The 21,383-nt window shown below is 46.1% G+C and overlaps 1 protein-coding gene across 3 annotated transcripts in view; it reads right to left on the minus strand.

Moving 5' to 3' along the window:
- The window catches only part of arap2 (ArfGAP with RhoGAP domain, ankyrin repeat and PH domain 2), an 84,332-nt gene that overhangs the window by 26,486 nt on the left and 36,463 nt on the right, over positions 1–21,383 (minus strand). For all 3 annotated transcript variants that reach the window (XM_055507049.1, XM_055507050.1, XM_055507051.1), the window contains exons 11-15: positions 20,076–20,275; positions 16,223–16,308; positions 15,939–16,121; positions 11,726–11,900; positions 5,059–5,184 (exon numbers count right to left, since the gene is read on the minus strand). In XM_055507049.1, coding sequence (XP_055363024.1) covers positions 5,059–5,184; positions 11,726–11,900; positions 15,939–16,121; positions 16,223–16,308; positions 20,076–20,275 — 770 coding nt within the window. The remainder of the gene's footprint in view (positions 1–5,058; positions 5,185–11,725; positions 11,901–15,938; positions 16,122–16,222; positions 16,309–20,075; positions 20,276–21,383) is intronic.

Here is a 21,383-nt window from a genome sequence, read left to right on the forward strand (position 1 = left end):
CACTGTATTCATCTCATGAATATGCTAATTGTGCATTCCTCCGCCAACTGTGTGTGATGTTTGTGAAGGAACAGATATAGTTCCAATAAAGAGGGAAGTGTCTACAACTGGCTGGTAAAAGAAAAAAGATGTGATAAGCACTGGAAAGGAGAATGTCAGTGTCGCTGTATTCACCCCTGCACTGCTTCTTTGAACGGCGCCGTTTGACTTTTCTTTGTCTCTTCTGTCAAAAAAAGCAAAGAAAGAAAGAAAAAACAATTTGGACACAATTCTGCAAAAAGCTTTAAAACTAGAAATGACTAATATTTATTTGCTTACTGTGGCATTTCAAAAATACTGTTCTTCTGACCTCACTTCGCTGAGTTGAAGAATCATCATCTCTATCTGAAACTAAGTGCGCGCGGGTTCGCGATAGAGGCCGACTTTGGTATTTAAAGCCATTACGGATCCAGACTATGTGACAGGACGTTGTTGTCTTGGTGACAGAAATGATTGTAATGCACTTCACTTCTGCAAATGTGTCCCTGCGCTGCCCAGGGTTTGCACAAAATGTCACGTCCATCACGTTTTTTGCTGGAGGATAGTTGGGCTCTTGTTTGTGCCTGTGGCTTCCTGTCATTTTCTTCCTTCCCCCCGTCCTTCCTCTGATAGGATAATACCTCAACGCTTTCATTTTTCCATCTCTCATAATCGTCTTTAAGAGGCGCACTTGATTTTCTAACTGAAGTCAATTGCTATCATAAGCCGGCAGAAAGGTGTAATGTCACCGATTGTCTAGACATTTTGCTTTTTAATGGCTTCTGCAGTTGCAGGGGTTATTATGCGTTAGAGGTTATTTATGAACTCACCCAGGTTACGGGGAAGTACAGCAAGGCACGATGTGCTGTAATGAATCCCAGGCAGCAGGCGACGCAACAGCAAAGCGAAACGCAATGTTTGCTTAAGGAACTCAGATGAAATTAAGGTATAAATGATTAACCCATCACACGCTTCAGTTTACTGGATGTGCACAAGTTCCTCTCATTTATTTGACCATGTCCATGGTATAAATCTGACAGTTCTGCTTGTAGCTCAACCTGTAGCATGCATAGAGCAGAAACAATTAAAGATGAATGATCTGGATCGTTTGCTAGTTCTCAGAGTAACCGTCCAACCGGAGAGGTCAAACACTCCTTGCTAGCGTCTCCAAGTCAAACATTCTGTGCTGCTTTGTCTACGGCGAGGACGCGCCCTACGGCTCACGCTAATGGTTCAACCGCTAGATGTTTCCAAGTGATAGGAGCCAGACAAATGACTCAACGCTGGACAATAGAAATCACAAGAAAGTTCTGGTTGAAACAGTCAAGCAAATCTTGCACGGACAGAAACGCCTCCATCTTGTTCCACATAAAGAAACACGGCCAGGTCAAGGACAGAGCTTTCTGAAACCTCTTGTGAATTACAGAATTGAATCTATTTTTCTATCTCTATAAACCTGGATACAATAAGGATTTGACAGCCACCAGTGAATCGTGGTTTCAGGAGACAGTGTTTCATTTTAAGTCAAAAACAACTGGGAGTCAAAGGTCAAGGGCATCTGAAGTCCCTAAGAGTTGATATCATACCTAATACTGGTAATAAAAAGTGACTCTCGCAGTCCAGATTGGGTCTAAATCTTATCTGCACTGAAAAAAAGAAAAATAAATTGTTAATTCGCTCTTCATTTCAAGGGCAAAGATGCTAAAAAGCCCACAGAGAATCCAGGAAACAAATTGCTGTGGGATTCTGGGTTCAGACAGTGTGGACTCACGAGAGCCAACGCAGGCTGGTGGTCAAAACAAAAGACAGGCCGAGATTTCAGGGAGTGAAGAACTACTAGAGACGGGCTGACTTTCAGTATTACTCAGCTGTGGTGGAATTCTGTGGGTTTTCCCAAACATCGACCAGGAAACGAGCTCTGTGGAAGCCAGCGCACCGCTACAGCGCTAGCTTCCCCGCTACAGCGCTAGCTTCCCCGCTGTCTTCTTTGTTAGCGCTTCCGCGGGCGGGATCCCACCAGCTCCCACACAAGCGCCAGCGCAGCACAGGCGACAATAGTGCTTGATTCACAATCAAGCAGCTGCGTCCATTGCCAGCTGTTCCCCACACACGGCATCGGGCTCGGTGGCCCAGCCGCTCGCCGCGGGGGTCCGCAGCCATCCGCCAGAGACGGCGCCGGCGGAAGCCAACCGCGGCGACGCGCCTCCACCAGCTAAATTGGGCCAATTAGCTTAGATTCGCCGAAAGCGCTCCCCGCAAAGCAAAGGGCCTAAAAGGGACCGTGGAACTCGTGCTTCCTTTTCTCACTCACTCCACGTATGCAGGATGAGCAGGTTGACTGGGCTAATCAAGTCATTATGAGGCAATTAAACTGTCTCACTGTTCATCAGCTGAATGGACCAACTTAGACGGTAACATTTACTAAAAGGTTTTCGGCTCGGTTTTATTTTTAACTACACCCTCCCAGATTTATCGAATGCCCCCCTAAACTTTTTTTATCAACATCGTGCAGACGCCGTTTCAGTATTAATCAAAACAGCAGGCTGTGCCCCTTCCCACTGAATCACCCTCCTCCCTCGCGCCACCTTCCACCTCTCTCCCCCTTCCCGCCAATCTTCTGCCTATCTCGCCATCGGACTAAAATATCTGTGATGAAGACATCTGCTGGACAGCTTGTCAGGGGGGATGGAAATGGAAATGGAGAAACTGAAGGGATCTGTCTGTGCCAGAATTACAGCCCACTTCATTACAGGAAGGAATGGACAGATATGGCCTCAGATAAAGAAAAAAATCATTATGTGCCACGTATTTCTTGCCTAAGTAACGGCACCACTCACTGTGTACGGCAAGTGGAAGCACAGCTATGAGAACAAAGGCTCCTAAAGAGCATATTGAATTTGAACAATTACTTTAAATAGGCTTTGTGTTGCTTCTTCTAAAACTTAAAACAGATTAATGTACTGTAAAAGTGACTACTTAACATTCTCTGACAACTAATTCTCAGTGTAAACCATAAAGAAGATTTGGTTCATTATCAAAAAAATGTGACTCCGGCTTCGTGGCTGCAAGTAATTGAATTGTTCGCACGTCCTCAATAAAAGGCGGCTAATGTAATTCTACTTCTGTGGCTCTGCTTCCCCTCGCAGTCGGCTGCGGGTTAGCGTTGCAGCGCCGCTGATGAGAAAAAGACGGATCTAATCAGGAATTAGGTGGTGCCATTTCCCTGCTGCCACTCACCATTTCAGACAGTAACTGCCTACTGTCTCTCTCGCGCTGCCGAGCTCGCAAACGGTCGCCGGCGAACGCACGCTCTGCGGCGCGAGAGGAGCATGACTCACTTTTCCTGATTCACGCCGGATCCGAACGTGCAAACCGGATACGGAGCGGTAATAAACCTGCTTCAACCTCGTTTGAGATTCAGCTCAAACAACAAAGGCTGTTGTTTTTCTGCCACTAGTCCTTATTCCCTGCAGCTCCTACAGGGAGACAGAATGTACTCAACGCCAGCAAAAGCAGAAAAGTCTGTCATTTTATCAGGACGATACCAGACAATACTATGACGCCCCAAAGCCATGCCTCAAGGTCATTATCACCGTGCGTACGTCATAATCTGAATATAGTTGTTAGAGACAAAAAGATGCTGTGGCAGAGAGGTCCTATTAAGCCCTGAGCGCAGCTGATGAATTATTAAGATGTTGGGTGTATCTATAGACCATCAAACCATTAGCCTGGGAGCCAAAGGCATCCCGGAGTACATTCAAAAATACCTCCTCCTGCCATGCTCGCAAAGTCCCGACAGTGCTTCCTCCTGATTGAAGGAGCTGGAGCACATTGAGTTTTAAATCCAGCCCCTCTGAATTTTTCAATAGGTGCAGCTGCAGTTAAAGCACCATTAAAGTACAAAAGGCAAAGCTTCTCCATAATGGATGAAATAACAAGGTATTTATTGGCCGCAATATCGCAAGCACTTATCCAAGGAGAGACAAATTTGGAGCAGTGTCTAAAATGGACCGGGACAAAATGGTCACCTGCGGCGGAGCCGAGGAACAGGAAGTGGCTGCGCTGTAGACGTTTTAGAGGAGAAACCAGACCGGGGCTCGTGGAGGGTGGAGCGTGCGGAGGGACGCGTACTGGAGGAGCAGGGCTCACGTTGAACATGCGCTCAGACACTTCAAATGGATGCTAATGATGCCGGCTGTGGAAGCGCGCGGCGGCAGCGCCGTCACAATGTGAAGCCGTAATAGTCACTGTCGTGTTTAGCTTGTTTACACTGCCCCCCCCCCACAGACAACATAAACCCAAAGGATAATTGTGGTGTACATCACTTAGTTTTGTAGTACATAAGGCATTCACAGCAAGTGCTGAAGTCACAGGACAATGCAAAATATTCCAAAAATGCTGTCTGGATAGCAGCATAATTAATCTGCACTCTTTTATCCGTTGGATTATTTACAAGCGGCCCCACACACACACACACACACACACACACACACACACCTTCTCTTCCCCCAGGTTTCCCTCACCCCCTCCTTCCCCAGGGGGCGGCATCTGCAGCCATCTACTTCTCCTAATTACCCACGGGCCCCAGCTACAGTCCAGCTGTTCGGAGAAGTGGGACCACCGCGGAGCCAGAGGTGCAGCAGCAGCTTTGAATATAAAATGGAGCCCGGCTAAAAGTTTTTAGGTTTCTTGGAAGAAAACTGAGGGAGAATGTTGAAGTTTGAAAGAAGCATCTCTCACATTTAGACCAGTGTCTTATCAAAATTGTAATGTATTCTTATGAAGTGGCCCTAATTTAGCCTTTGCGTGTGTAGAGCATCTAAGAACCTCCTGTGTCTGACACGGGCTCCCAGAGGAACCATAAAAGACAAGCGTATTGACGGCTTTGACTGGACTGTTTGGTGTAAGGTTTGGCAGTTTGACAAGCGACAGGCTGACACTGATTGATCGATAAGCCTGCAACCGGAGCAGACTTCTGACAAAAACGCAGAGTAAATTGCTTACAAATGGACTGATGGATTGATTGGTGTTGCCACTCACCGTCTCTTCCGCGGCGGTCCAGCGTGGACTTGGAGACGCCGGGGGAGACGTAGAGGAAGCCGTCCATGAAGAGGGACGAGTCCGATGGGCAGGCTCTGTCTGAGCCCGCCTCAAGTCTGGGGAAGTCTGCAAGGTGAGGGAGGAGACAGAGGTGAGCAAGGAGTCGCTTTCCAGCCGCACTTTTGTGTTGTTTTTGTGAGGTCTCAAACTTTACGTTGTGGTGGTGTGTGTGATTCTTTACCTGCATAAAGCCTACAGTATATAACCGCAGCAATATCACTGTATATTGACAAGATATAATCTCTTAAGTGTGCAGTTTCCATCATACTGTATGTCAATCGTTGCTGACATACCATAATATTGTCATGAATATAGTCCGGATTGTTCCCAGATTAAGATAGTGCTAATCCCTTTTCTATCTTTATATTATTTTAGAGTATTTTTCCACAAGAAGCATAAAACATGATTCTACTGCACAAACCGCTGCTTATTTAGTCATGACTTTGTCTCATGGTCAATCTACAGCAAAGTCACAACGAGCTTCTGTGAGAATTTAAAGCTGCCGAATCTGTTGAAAATGAATTCAGCATTCTGTGGTCTTTTGGCCTTTACATTAGAAGATGTCTTCGCCATTAAGAGCCCCCCGTTCAAGCTTATCCTTCTCAAATTCAATTAGCTCCCATTCCGGAGTTCAATTTTCTCCCACAGTCCTGGCAATATCTTGATTTTTATCTCCGCCACCCCCGGCCCTCTCATCAAGAAAGGTAAAATAACTTTAATTGAACCACTTTTAATTGAAGCCACATTTCCACCCCGCACTGACACCGGCCTCATCTCAGCGCTGCATATTCCACAAAGACTTAGCGGAAACCATCTGATGGCGTAGGCCTGCCCGTTCCGAATGCCTGCGCTCTGCGTGGAGTCACTTTATCAAGCTAATTAATCTGGCACAATAACAATCTATGAATGTACAAAATCAGTCTGAGGGTCAACTACAAGCTGGAACTTTCTGCCTCGCTGAGAACAAAGCACTGCCACAGAACATGTGTTTGAGGAAATTTTACTGTGGAAGAATATGTTTCTACTCACAGTCTGGAGAGATTACTATAAATGTTTGTAAAATAGTTCTGGATCTCTGTGTAAATTGCATGTATAACTAAAAGGAAAAAATTAAATACATGTGCTATCTTTGGTCCATTAGCCTCCGACTGTAACCGGTAGCGCGTGGAAAAAGACTCACCGTCGCCGCATCATGCATTTCTGGCGAGTGCAGTAGTGTGGGTGTGATACAATGGATGCAAAGCCAATCTGGAACAAAAGTGACATGAAGCCTTTATAACATCTGTACTCTGGCTCTTATCGAACACGGAGAGGCTGCACCTCGTGGCCGCTTCGTGACGACAAGGAACCTGACGCGGAATTTAATCAGTGAACTGCAGGGAAGTCGCCGCGCGAACAAATCTCCCCACCGCTCAGGTTGAGGGAATGTAAATAAGCCAGTGGCTCGCCGCTGAAGCCGCTGTAACAAGACTCTCTCTGTGAGCTTTCTAAACAGTCCCCCTGGGCCCCGGGAGCTGGACTCTGTTAAGATGGGACTGTGATGTCTGTGGGGGCGGCAGCTGAGAAGTCTGGCTCGTGCTGATTGGCTCAGTCCCCAGTGAAGGGGGGTGACATGACAGAGTGCTCAATTAGCCATCTGGTCGCCCACGGCAACGGTCACAAAGTGGTCCCCAACAAGGCCCGGACAGTGGGGTAATCAGAGCTGCGCGCGCACACATACACGCACGCCGCCACAAGCGGGAAACCACAACGACGAAGGCTGAGATACAGTTTGCAACGCAACACAGAGACCCGAGCAGATTCTCAAGAGGGTAAACATACACTCATTCACGTAACTATGGAAACTAATTCATTTGTTGAGATCCAGCCAGATGCTACACACACACACACACACACACACACACACACACACACACACGCACACACACACACACTTTGTCGCCAACAACACTCATCTCCAAAATTAAACCCATCCACATACTCAAGCGCAGGAAAAACCCTTAATTTTCCCAGACTCTCAGCAGCATCTCGTGACCTCTCCGCTCTCTCAGCGTCCTGTCTGTCGGTTAAAAATAAAAACACGGCAACGACGAGAACAAGCACTAGAAACAAGGCGGAATGGAAGCCCACAATGAAACAAGGCCTTTGATTTAGTGTTTGTGCAGATGTGTGTGTCTGGGCTCGTGTTGGTGTTCATATTTTTATTATCCACACAATGTCTGCTGGATAAATTTTTAATGCACCGGCAGTTCCAGAGATTTGAGGCATCGGGGACGCTCGGGTGGCAACAATAAAACTCCTTTGCCTCTAAATCCGTTGTGTGTCATTTAAGGAGAGGCTCACTGATGTCAACAGTAGGAGGCACTGGTCTTTAGCTTGAGTTTACAGTCGGTGGTGTCCTGGGTGGAGAGAAGAGCTGCCATTAAACACCAACTCTGAGCACAGTTTAGGCATTAGCTGGGGTTTTTAAAAAAGCTCAGGGCTTCGGTGCATCCACACACAGGGCGTCTAGGGCGAAAAAACTCAATTACAGCAGAGCCAGAAAGTTACTGCTCACGCATCTATTACAAGTCGAACAACCTACCAAAAGATGCCGCATCAGCATTTTTGCTCGTGGAAAAGAAAAGTTTGACACTTAGGAAGCACAAGAGACTAAATCCGCTGCTTTATTACGAGTGAAACCCGAAAACAGGTGAAATGGAAAAATAGAACCGACACAACCCCCAGATGACAACGGTCTCACACACCACGGCCACAGACAAACACACTTCCCTTACACCTCCTGACATATTCGGGTTCTGTGTTTGTTGGTGTGTGGGCGGTGTCTGGATGTTGAAGGCAGCGCTGCCACCGACTAGCCGTCACGTTCCCTCGGCCTAAATCCAACTGAGCGCCTATGGCCATTATGTCTGGTTACATCTCGTACACCACCACCACAGACTGTCCAGCACATCCACCTGCAGTCAATGATGCACTCATTGAAACCTGGGAAGAGGTTTCCAACAACACTATCCGCCGACTCATCAGGAGCAGCCCTAAAAGCGTCTACAGGCACTAGGATGAGCCGTTCCAAATACAAAACACTAAACAATAGAATCAACCATGTGTGATGTCAATATTTCACATCAACCATTTCAATTCAATTTCAAAACAAAACAATTCAGCCACTTTCAGATCCTCTAATTTAAGAAAGTAAACACACAAATATGAAACTTGAGGTGATACAGGAACCATGTGACTGATATTAACCACAGAGGATGTGACATTTTCCCAGGACTCCGGAGTAAGACAGGATATTTAAAGGTTGCATTCTGTCTGTCTGTGTGAACTCCAAACAAGTTTAGGGGCAGTAAATTGTCAACAATATCAAGTGGCAGGTGGTTTAATGTCACGCACCTGCAGCATTTAAAAGCCAATTACCACCGTGTCTGTTGGACAGCGAGCGGTGGCACCGGCGGACAGAGTGACAAGTCCAGGCACCAGCAAACCGTCTGCGTGGTAATGAACTGGGCTCGTTTGTCACCAGCAAAGCCACAGATCCCTTAGTCATTAAAACCAGCAGCAAGATGCCGGTATACAGTATACTCTATATATTTGTACAGTAAAAGTTTCAAAGTTCATCACTCTAGTCTGTCAAGTGATGTTTATATTCAATAAACTCTTTCAGTTCAGCTGGGTTTTGTAAAGACGCTGACACGGGGTTAATTAAACCGACTTTGACTTTTGTTCCTTTCACCTCCAAGTCTGAAAAACAGCCTTAAAAAGTTAAAAGTTTCACATTTGCCTGTCTGGACATGGATGGACAAAGCAGTTTGCCACCAGTTGTGTCTAAAGAGATTATCTTAAAAACCTTTTGACATTCACGCTATTTTTTATCTTTTGGTTTAGTTGTGACTAATTAAAACAGTGTCCTCAAAGACCTTCTACTGTACATTAGGCGCTTTTGTTTGTCGTAGCCTCTGGAGTGTAACATACCACTAGACATAAAGGATGAAAAACGAACCTACAAATACTGAAAGGAAGAAACCACCTCACTGGAAGCCTTGGACTATAAGGGATAGAGCCATCATTGGAGCCGCCCTCAGGGGCTCCTCAATAGACAAGAAACACTGCATCCGAGAGCTGCCATTGGCTTTTTAATGGAAGCTGGAATGGGGATATGTAAATGAAAAGCAGCCCTGGAGCATCCCAGGGAGCTGCGGGCTGAGCAGGTACGGGCGGAGAGCCGGGCCCGTGGCGGCCGGCGACCGAGCGCAGCCAAACGCGCCGAGGGAGGCAGCTAATGAAGTGGCAACGCGCCGCCATCAGTAGACGTCCTAGCGCCGGAGCTACAAATGAGCTGCTGCGGAGGGAAGGGACGGAGGAGGGGCTCGGCTGGAACGAGGCTGCCGGCCTTGTTTTGATTCATTATATCCAGTGGAAACGGAGGCTTTTCCTAGTTTTATTTTTACAAACTGGGAGCACGGATCACGCTGTGAAGAGACGCGGCGCACGAAGAGCTACTCCAATTTAAACTTCAGCTGTTAAGACTCCGAATTGTTCAGGGTGTCTGACAATTGTTTCTCGTAGCGACTTACCCCAGCTTCCCACTGGGGGATTGCGAATTTGTTAAAGGACCCCGTTTCGCCATTTGGTTCGATACGGAGTCTTTTTTTACAGCTCGGTGTGGCGTTAGAGTGGAGCTGAGGAGCATCCTCCTTGTGTTTATAAGACAAACAAAAGGGAATAAACAGGTAAACAGTCACCACAGGTAGGCAAACGGTAGCACGCCGCTAAGCACACGAAGTACTGACAGCGCCTATGTGTGTGTGTGTGTGTGTGTGTGTGTGTGTGTGTGTGTGTGTGTGTGTGTGTGTGTGTGTGTGTGTGTGTGTGAATTGTGTGTCTTAGAACTTAACTTCTAATTGACGGCCGAGACGAAGGCTTTCAAAACTCTGAACTGTGCTTTTGTCCTTGATATTGGCTCCCTCTATTCTTCTGTCTATCATCGCTCTGTCAGCGCCGCGCTATACAGTAGGGACGCTGTCTTATGGTTATTGAACTGTTCCCGGCTCCTTCCAGACACAACACTGCGCATGCAAAACTAGAAAAAAGTTAAATTTGGGTTTAATCAGAATTCCTCACGTTGTGCAAACTGGAGGGGGAACGGGCACAGGACCAACGCAGGCGTCATTAACATGGTGGGAAGTGGCAAACCATCAAATATGATGTTTACAGACGTTTTATTGTTTTACACTGAATTTCACTTTGTGCTGCTCCTTTCAGCAGATCCCATGTGATGAAACACAGCAGTGACAGTACTGTCGTACAGTAAACGTCCTGCAGGAAAAGCACTTAGCCACTACACAGCACAGCCCGTTAGGAAATACCTGGCATTTCTTAATCTAAATGAGTCAGGTTGTGGGCAATAGGTTAATAAAATCCTAGCACAAAATGCTTCCACAGCTTGTCTCCGTGACAACACGGGCTTTAGAACCTATTTCTAGTGTCTATGTATTTTGCTCTGCACCGTTAACACTATGGGATGTGACCGACCTTACAGTATAGCAGCTAATAACCTAATGAACTGAGCTGCAGAACATTTTGAGCAGCATCCTTGCAGCCACTGGTCCCAGCCTGCCCAGTTCTGCACTGGTTCCACTGCCCCTGGGGCGAAACCTCCACTGCAGCACCAGAACATTGCACGTCTGCTGGCGCCAGAGTTCGGTGTTTTTGACCTCCCTGACCGGAGCCTGCAGTATCTGATCAGTTCAGCTGGACTCCACGCCGGGCTGTTTGTGATGCATCCCTGCACCCTGCACACACATGCTGTAATGAGGATGTACAGACGCCCCCCGTACAGTGCAGCACATACAAACATAAATGTGCACGCGGCCGCAGCACACCTCCGAGTAATGGCCATCGCCATGGCGACCAGGTGACCCATGCCAGCAATTAGAAGACCCTAACAAGCTCGGTGGCGGCGAGCGCGCACAGATGCGGCGCATACATTATGTAAAGTACAGTCCCCAGCAAATGGCCCGGCTCCTTTAATGTAAAACATTCTTATCAGCAGCCCTGTGTGGAGCCGCACAAACTAAACACAGACGCACAACACAGCACATCTGTGCCGCACCTCCAGCGCCGGAGCCACAAGAGGTGGAACACAAAGACGAGCGGGAGAGAGCGAGAAATTTCAACTTAAAAGTTAGTGCCTTCAAATCTGTAGGTATTTCTGCCTTCATTTCCTATTCATAGCTGTGGAAGCGTTAAAAAGCCCGCTCCCACTGCGCTTATATAAACACGACGGCACAGCGGCGAGTGCGAGTTTTAAACATGATTGGCTTGTTAGAGTATGAAGACAATGGACTGAAAAATGTGGCGCCAAGGGTTGTAAAGCCCAACTCACACACCTACTTGAAAAGCTGCTCACACACCTGTGCCAGCGCTTTTTAAGGCCCGATTCGTAGCCGCGGTCCAGAACCTCACTAACCACAGAAACGTTCTGCGTCGGCTGAAACAGAACCTGCAGTAGAAGAAGCTGGTGGCTCTTACAAAACCAGCTAATTATTATCAATAATTGTGTGTTTTCTATTAAATCGTAGGTTGGCTGATAACGCAAACTTACCTGTGAGTTTGTTCTGGTGCAGGAACTCCATCTGCAGCTTCTGTCCAGCCCGCTGGGCCAGGAGGTAGGGGGTGGAGAACGACGGCTCCCCGGTGGCGCACATCACATCCGCTCCGCTGAAGACCAGCGCAATGGTTCGCAGCACGTCCGGGGTCACCACTGCTGCACACAGAGCCTGAACACACACGCATGCGCACACACACACACACACACACACACACACACACACACACACACACACACACACACACACACACACACACACACACACACACACACACACACACACACACACACACACACACACACAGTAACAGTTTAGTGGCCACCTGTCATGCTCCCAGTGATGCCTCAAGTCATGACTCACTCACTTTCTATAGCTGGATTTAAACATCTCTGATTCTCACTTCTCATCCAATAAGGCAGAGAAAATGCGGCGAGCGCTACTCTCTGTGTAGGAGTCACTCCACAGGTCTGTGTGTGTGTGCGGCAGCTTGATAGAGGACAAAAAGTCCATAAAGCAGCATCAGAAAACCATATAAAGTTTAGAGTCGAGTTCCACCCGCTGATCTCCAAAGAGAAGTTAAAATAAGATCCAACTTTAATTCTCCCTGTGGGAACCATTAAATATCAAATTCTTGTGAACAGAAGAATAAGGCAAATAGGAAAAGGACAAATGGGCCATATTAAATATAATGAAACTAACAGTTTCAAATAAGAGATATGTGGGTGTAAAAAGGCATGAAAAAAGCAAGAAATTGAGCAAAAAGGACGCTAAGGTGGAGGAAGATCAGCTTTACACGTAAATATTATAATTATAAATCATACGGATGCTGCATTGTTTTAATCATATATCGGCTAATTCCAGCTTTGAACAAATGAACACGACAACATTAGTCTCACAGTCTTATTTTCAAATTAAAGCTACAATATGAAAGTGAACTGCCCTCCCCGTCCCGCCAGGTATTACTTTATGAAATGACAATGAATAATAATGTCAGCACTCAAGCAGAAATAATTGAGCTTCTCTGATTAGAAGGGATGAACCTCGTTCACACACCTTTACAGGGGAATGAATATGAGGCATAGGAAACATAGGAACATATCATTAGTATTATTGTTATGGTTAATTTTATTATATATCATTATGGTGCAGTGTTATTCTACAGTTAATTGTTATAAAGTTGGAAATTTACAGCAACACCAACTTTTCCTGCCTCAAACTGAGTCAATTTCGAATCCCGCTAAATTCCTAATGCAACTTAATGGAATCTTTAATTAGATCTTGCGTCTGGTAAATGTCTTTTCTCTTTTCAACTTCATAGAACTGGGTCTGACTTAGACGTACAGCATCAGCCTGGGGTGCTGAAAAAGCCGGAGTGCCCCTTTAAATATGAACTAACGTGACCCGTCCATCGATATAAAGGCTTCAAATATTAGAATCAAGATGTAGGAATGTGACAAATGCTTGTCTCCAACTCCTTTACTGGATCCTTTATACGAGCCTTTAAAAGGCTACTTAGCCTCGACTCGGCATTGACTGAATTCGCTCTGTGCTTCAAGGCAGCTTCAGCAGACATGCCATACTGTATATACAGTGTCTGGCCACTCCAGTTTACACTGCACTATTCACCAGCGTCTCACGCTGAGCCGCCTAAGTGGAGCAGGAGGAAGGCGGCAGCAGAATGCAGTCGGCGCGAGGAAAACATTTTCTCCCTCTGTTTGTCTCCTCCGATCAGCAAAGTCAATTGATGTGACATTGCGCGCGGCAACCTGCGACAAAGTGGATCAACGGAGAAGTCGAGTGGCAAATAGCGGAATTTCAACGCGCGTGCTCGCCTTTCATCGGACCCGGGCCGAGGCGGTAAGCTGCATCGACCCGACACAAACAAGCGAACGGAGGAGCCGTCGATACCAACACAGGACCCGCACAGCGACGCGGACGCGTAGGAAAAACACTAATTCATGTGTTTTACAGTATCTGCTGCATGAGTGTAAAAAAAAAGGCCTCTCTCACACACTGAGGGTGAGATTATAGCAAAACAGTCCCATGCAACCTGGCCTTATTCTGTATCGTCTCTGGAAATGACCTTCTGTGTCATAGCAATTACTGCAGCCACGAGAGGGTTTATGTGTGCGTGTAATGATATAAGAAGGTCCTCCGACACCCTCCGCTCTAGGTCGTGTGGCCTGCGGAGACTCCGCGGAGGTCGCCGGGACACGGGCTCCTGATGAGGAGCAGCAGCAGAGAGAGAGCGCGGCCGCGAATGAAGATGCGCGCGGGGAGAGAAGTCTGGCGGGAGCTTTATTAAGGCAGTCAGGTATAAATCACGGCGCAGCATTTTTTATTTTTATTTCATTACTGGAACTGACACTTAAAACGACGACTGACTGAACGTGTCGAGTGCGTTTCTTGACCCCTGGGCCCATAAAACCTGTTAAAATGCCATCAGACCATTACAAAATTGCATGAATGTCAATGAGGGAATTGCTGGTATTATTGTCTTTGTTACAGAGACGCGTCCCCAAGGAATAGGTTTTATATAGCTTTTATTTATTCACATTCATACAGTAAGTATATGTGACACAGAAGTGGAACGATGTGTCCAGTGAGATTAAGCTCAGTGTCCTTGTTTACAGTGTGTTAAAAATACTCCGCTCTGCTATTGGCCGCTCGTGATTTATTACTTTGCGTTAAAATAAGTGGAACTGTTCTGAGGAGTGTTTATTAACCCGGGTTGTGGAGACGAGTTGCGAGACGGACACAAACGCGAGCGCGCACGCCGACTGCGCCGCTCCGACCTTTGCAGGCGGCGACACCCCGTAAAAATAAAAGCAGCAAAGCCGCCATCAAAGCGGCCCAAGCGCTGCTGTTGAGGATCCTAATCCACTTTTCCACTTAGCCGCTGCAGCTGCTGTGTCTTTTTCCTCCATTTTCCCCCCGCTCTCTCGCTCCCTCTCGCTCGCCCTACATCTCCATCCGTTCCCTTCTGCCCAGGAAAACAATGCGTAGGGTAAATGCTGACGGAGGTGGAAGCCGACAGCGTACAGTAGTTGCTAAGATATTGAAGTTTTACGGCCAGTCAAAAGGTCAGGGAAGTGTGCGCTCTTCCAGGAACAGTGTGTTCAGCTAATGGAGCGGGCCAAGTGGCGCGTTTAAGCAGTACAGATGAGGGTACCGCCGGTGGCCACTTATCAAACTCCATGAACTTTGTTTCTTTAGAGGAGAAAATGAGTTGGATCTGCCTCAGTCTTCACATGATGCGAGGCTCTAATGAAGTGAAGAGACATAATTCAAGCGGGAGAAAGCAGCTTTGTGGACGAAAGAAATCAATCATATTGACTCGCAGATCAGCGAAGAATGATTTGCTGGGGCCGGCATCATTCTTATTTTAATCACACGCTATGTTTTCCTCTCTCTTATGTGGATTTAAATGCATGTGTCGGTGAAAAACAAGGGCGCCGGATTCATTTCGGCGCGGTGTGGGAGGCAAAGAGATGGAGATCTGAGCGCGTCGGCCGAGCGGAGCCTTTAATAACAGACATGCAGGTTTACCTTGATTAAACGAGGCCGCTTCGAACCACAGCCGCGCTCATTTCCGATCAGATGCGTCCGAAGGCGTCACAGAGTCACAGAGTCTGAACTCTAAGTCCTAATCTGCCGTCTTACCACATTCAATTCTAATAATAAACTGAAGCGTTAGTATTATAAAAAAAGTTGGATGTAAATATCAGAGTTGTTTTATTCTACTGTATGCAAGAACTGGAGCTTTATTTCTAATAGCTCCACCGAACATTAAACGCATCTTGTGGGACAGAAAGCGTGAAGTTGGAGTATGTGACCACACAATGCAACTAGAGCAACAGGACGGTTCTGATATGATGTCTGTAACCGGTGCGAGTACTTATTAAACACTATAACAACCCGACTGCACTACTGACATTCACAACTACCGAGGCACAAAGGCGTCAGAATAAGAAGCCGAAACAAATCAATGTCTCCCTGCTCTGGGATTCAGTGCGCTGCGTTCCTGAGCGCCGGTCATCGTCTGGACCGCGTCCCTGCAGTCGCTGCCTCTGATCTGCCTGCCGTGTAAAACTGGGCACTAACTTTCCAACTTTAATGCGGCACATGAATTCAGCCGCGACCGGTGAAAACAGAGGTTTATGGATTTTGGACGTTTGAACTCGCGCAACTTGGGGAAATGGGTACCTGATTAAGCTGCTGCGGGTCGTGAGAGCCCTCGAGGACCTTCCTGTACTTCCTCTCCCTGTACTTCCTGCGAACGAAGGCGGCGCGTTGCTCCGCCGTGGCCGCGCCGTGCAGGTCCTCGTCCGCGGGGAGGTTCGCGGCCCAGAAAGCATTAGCATTCTTGTTCCCCACCTCCAGGAAGAGCTGACGTGTTGGAGAAACACAGCACGGGGGACAAATACAGGTGAGAGCCGTTCATCTTTTATTCATTCATGGATTGGTCACATGCATCAAGCCACACGTACCTCCACCAGCTCATTGCTCCAAATGCTGCTGTCCAGTTTCAAGCTGCGCACCTTTGAGATGCTCGGGCCGAGGGAGCGGTGGTGCCCTGGTGCAGAGAAAGACCGCCATCACACAACGTCGTGCACGGAGAGCGGCACGAGCTCAGGTTTTATGAAAGCCTCCTCATTCACAGCACATCTCGGTGGGAAGGCTTTCGTACTCACAAAGGGCTTCCGGTCTCGGCTTTCAGTTCTTGAAAAGCTCATGTGAAAATGATGCAAATTAAAAAAAAAGTACATGTATGCAAACAAACCTCTTCATCTGAAAAAAAACATACACTTCAGATGTCACTGATGAAATAAACAATAAACAGGGAGTCACATGATGGAGAAATGGAGCACCACTGCAAGCTCATTCACTCCCTCACAACAGACATATTTAGTCCCCTCACTGCGTCTAATTGGAAATGAAAGCACAGAACGAGGCCCATTAATTGCTAATGAATCATGAGTAATTCATTGTGTTTGTTGGTCGGCCTGTTTATTTGGGTGAACGAGAGGCTTGTGGGGTTGCTGATGGCCAAAGACAGAGCATACATGCATAATACATTAGGCAGAAACACGCTGTATGTGCGAATGTGAATTATTGTCCTGTGTATAACAGCGGATAATTTTAGATTGATGCTCAAGTAGAGCAGATGTGAATGAAAATGCGGGTCCGCGAGCTGTGAAAGGCTGTTTGGAGACGCATCCAAAAAGCGCAGATGCCAAAAATCGTTGAATTATTTCTCACCTAAGACACTAAAAAGGAAAATTTAACTAGGATGTACGTTTTGGTAGCTTGTGATCATTATTTGCTTTGGGACCATCCCATACTGTCCAACTGGAGTAAGCGCCTGAACACATACATGTAAATACATACGGAAACGTCTTTCTCACAAGAACACAAGCATCTTGAGTGGTGATGCCTTCATGAACCCGACGGTGGAGCACATCAACCGACACAACTAACTGCTCCCACATTGGATTTAAATGACTGTACACCAAATTGTGTCCCACAGTCTGGTCAGGCCTGATGTAGTCAGGTGATCAATAACAGGCAAACCTCAGGTTTATGGAATAATGCTCAAAATTATACGCCATATCTGATTGTACAGTATGAACATCTGTGCCACTCGTGCACCACTTACTAGAGTTTTTCCTCTCCAATGTTGCGGTCAAACTGTGATTAAAGGCTTGCTGTATGTGGGATCTGTTGGGTTTACAGTAGTTGTGTAACGTCTTCAACCTTACATTGCTACAGTAAGAGCCTTGAGATAACCTTGTGATTTGGATGGAATTGAAATTTAATTTCTTTCATTTTAAATAATGAGGCACTCAACAAGTAAGTTAGACGTTTTTGATCACATAGAGAGTATATTGAAGTGAGAGCTGCAGAGTAGGTGCACATGTTTCATTTTGTGTCTTTTAGCTCAGAACAAGCTTATCCCACTCCTGCAACGCTCCAACCACTGAGCCAGTTCCCACTTCTATAACTGTATTGAAGCTGACAACCATGTGCACGTACCTCTGTGTGCAGCACATGATGAATACACTGTTGTGAATACCTTCGATTTAATAATATGCCAAAGGCCAATCCCATCACAGCAGTTTCCACGGAAAATGGCTTTAACCAAATCCCACCTCTGCCTTTGGGAACTTTCCAAACATTCCCGGCGACTCCAGCAACAGGTCGTGCAGCATCTCTTACGCTTGTGTGGCATTTTACCTTCGCTCGGCGCCGGAAACAAAGCACAGCGATGAGCGCTGCTTTTTACGTTGCCACGGCAACTGTTGCCAGCGGACGTGTCTAGAAGTTGCATCCTGGCCTAAAGGAGTTTATTGCAATTACATGTGTGGAGAGGGGTCTCTGAGTCTTTAGAGTAATGCCATTTCCTCTGGTGGTTGTGTAAGATAGCAGGAGAAAGGGCAACGAGTGGGAACAACAGGAAGAGAGTAGAAAGAGAGAGGCTGCAGTTATTAAGGAAGTAAAGTTACTGACAAAGGTGAGTCTGACCAGTTAGGGGGCTGGAAAAAGCATTTACAGCTCCAGTCTGCAGTGAAAGAGAAGCCACCTGCCTCCATGTGCACGGTGTAGACCCGCATTAGTCATTCCATGCAGATCTCCACTGACTTCAATCATATTTTATGTTCAGTTTTGGATTTCCCTAAACCATAACCAGACGGCAAGCTGTCTCCAATATTAAGTACAACTCAAAATATGCCCCTGTAATGAAAACGGCCCTTATATTCTAATAAAACCTTGACCTCATGTTTGTTTTTCTTGACTTTCTGACTGGATTCATTTGTTTTGGGATATTCAAAATATTATTACATTTCTAATACATTGGACCCTTAAAGGTGGACATATTTTCGGTCTATGCAAACAAAGACTAAATATTACAGTATGGAGCTGGTCACATCAGAGTAAAGCTACGCACTATTAAAATTCAAGGGCTAAGCCAGTCTGGGATCATTTTTACCATTAGCCTTCTCATTACTTCTTTCCTATTCCTCTTGTTCAGCATTTCTCTTTATTGTCCATGACATGAGAGTGCTAATTAAAAGCGGGAGCCGTCATTGGTATTCCAAATGGCCCGCTGCCTAATTTAAGGATAGCACAGAGTAAGGACAGCTTCCTCATTGCAGACATTCACCCTCTCCTTCCCAGCATATCGACGAAATGTAATATTAAACACCATTGCAAATGAAATCATTTAAGGGTGTTTGAAAAAGGATGTTGGATATCTGATGCGTACCAATTACACTGGCTTTGCAGAGGTGAGGTGAAGCATCGCATTAAAATGTATGACTCCAGGAGGAACCTCGGGCCAGGAGAAGCTCTGGAGGGGGGTGCATAGGATCATACGAGGAGGGAAAAGGAAAAACACACCAGCCCGAACCCCCGCTACGTCAAGCGCGGCTGCTGCTTCTCGCTAATCACGTTTAGCGCGTCAAGGAGCAGTTTGGGATCCTCCAAGTTCTCGCCCGTGGCTTAATCTTTGTTGTCATTTCATCTGAGCTATCCACCATTGCCAAATAAAGATTAGAGAGACCAGAGGCCAGACGCCAACTCCCATAAGTGGCTTATCACCTGAGATCTTATTCCAGAAGAACCTCGGGGTCAGGCTATATACTCACACAGGCACTGACTGGGAACACAGCACTAAGACGCATTAAGTGCTCAGAACCTCCCAAGAGATTAGAAGCAATGACTTGACACCAGCGAAAGCCATAAAACATTAATTAATATACGCAAGACAATTATGCATGTTGGTTGTTCGAGTCCAACTCCAGTTCATTTACCCTGACGTTCATACAGTCGCTTCAGTTTTAAAGATGCGGTAATTCTTGAAAAAGTTAGACTTTCAAAGCAGGATGAAAAGCTTTTTGAAAAACAAGTTGTTTTTCTGTAAACAACCACACATTGGCACTAATTAAAGGGAAAATACTATAGACACATAGTTCAATTGCCACACCTTCAACAATAAATTACAATTAGCCACTTGCATTATCTAACATCCTTCTGGCAGCTGAACACTAATTGGTCTGTAGGTAGGATGCATTTAAACATGAATAATTACTACAAATATTTCTTTGGATTTAAATTGTTTATATCTTTTTATCATTTTGCAAATTACTAGTTTTATTTCCAGGAAATGTCTATGACTCTTGGCTCTCTTTAATTCCGGTTGAATGCTAATTCACTTGAGCGTCTTTCTTTTATTCACACAAAGCTGTGGTTCGGTGTTTGCGCGTTGTTTTCCAGCATCCTGTGCACATGCGTCCTTCAGAAACACTCAGAAGGCGACAGGCCTGTTTGTGTAACCCTTACCTGCACATTTCTTACAGATGACCACACCCAGGTTGACAGACGCCCACTCCGGCTGCGGGGCCCGGCAGTCGGCGCAGGTCCTGTTGGCCGGGTTGAACCAGATCTTCTCTGCCACTTCGTAGTCGGAGAGCGTCTCGGCAATCGATTCCTGGACCGCTTCAATCCACTCCTCCTTCTCCTGTTCTGACTCGGCCGTGAAGCTGCAACAATTGATTTTTGTCCCCCCGCCGCCCCAACAATGCCTCACTGTTATTGATTTGATTTGAGAGAGCAATTAAACAGCATACTATCACTTGGCAGGGTTATGGCTGTATGCAGTATTTGGGAGTAGTTTTGGGGCGGCTGATTAGTGAGTCTGTCAATGTGTGACTGCAGTAGGTTTGATGGAATTGATAGACGGGTGGGGAGCAAGCGACAGGACAGACGGATCAAGCTGTCTCACCTACTGTAGCACAATTAAACTCAGCGTGACTTAGTCTCAAAACACTTTTTTTGACAGAGTATAAAAAAACATATAATACAATAAGAAATTAGAGTGAAGAATTGGGTTTAAAACAGGAATTTGAAAGTCAAGGAATCCAGGGAAATAAGAAGAAAATACTGCTTCTAAACTGAATAGGTGCAAATACCTTAAAGGTGAGTTCACTATAAGCACATGAAGGTAATTTGTCAATATAATGAATATGTTCCTACTGCTAAAAGTGGCTTCCTTTTAATAACGGCACAGGCGTTTTATGGCTATGGGATGCCTGTTGGCCCAATTACAGCTAAATCTTATACGAAATTTTAGGCCCTTAAGACGGGAGTACAACACACTAGACGACTCATTATGTAAAGAAGGAAATCGTTTTCATATGTACTGAAGTAACTGGTTACAATAACTCAAATCAGATTTTTCTCCACCTTTACTCTACACTCGCTCGTGTTGTTTCAGTAAAGAGTCAGACCTACTTAACATTTTAAAAGATAATCTGGAGGCTGCTCCTACATGCTTCAAGTGTCCAAGTACATATGAAAAAAAGCCCAACTGGCCACAATTCAAGCCAATCGTTAACCTAACCTAACCCAACTCCATGATTTGTGCTGAGGGATGAATATCATACTGTAGAACAGCACTGTAAGAAAGCCCAAAAGGGGAAATGAAGTCCACACCTGTAATAAAATGGCACCAGGTTACCTGACTTCATGCACAATGTGTGTGACATTTCCATCTCTCAATCTGTCTGAGGTTCACGCATTAGTTTTCCACACGTGAAGAGATTTTTGGGAGGAAATAAAAACATCCACACACGGAAGTGAGTAAATACA

Source organism: Betta splendens, chromosome 2 (assembly GCF_900634795.4).
Source record: "Betta splendens chromosome 2, fBetSpl5.4, whole genome shotgun sequence".
Classification (NCBI taxonomy): Eukaryota; Metazoa; Chordata; class Actinopteri; order Anabantiformes; family Osphronemidae; genus Betta; species Betta splendens.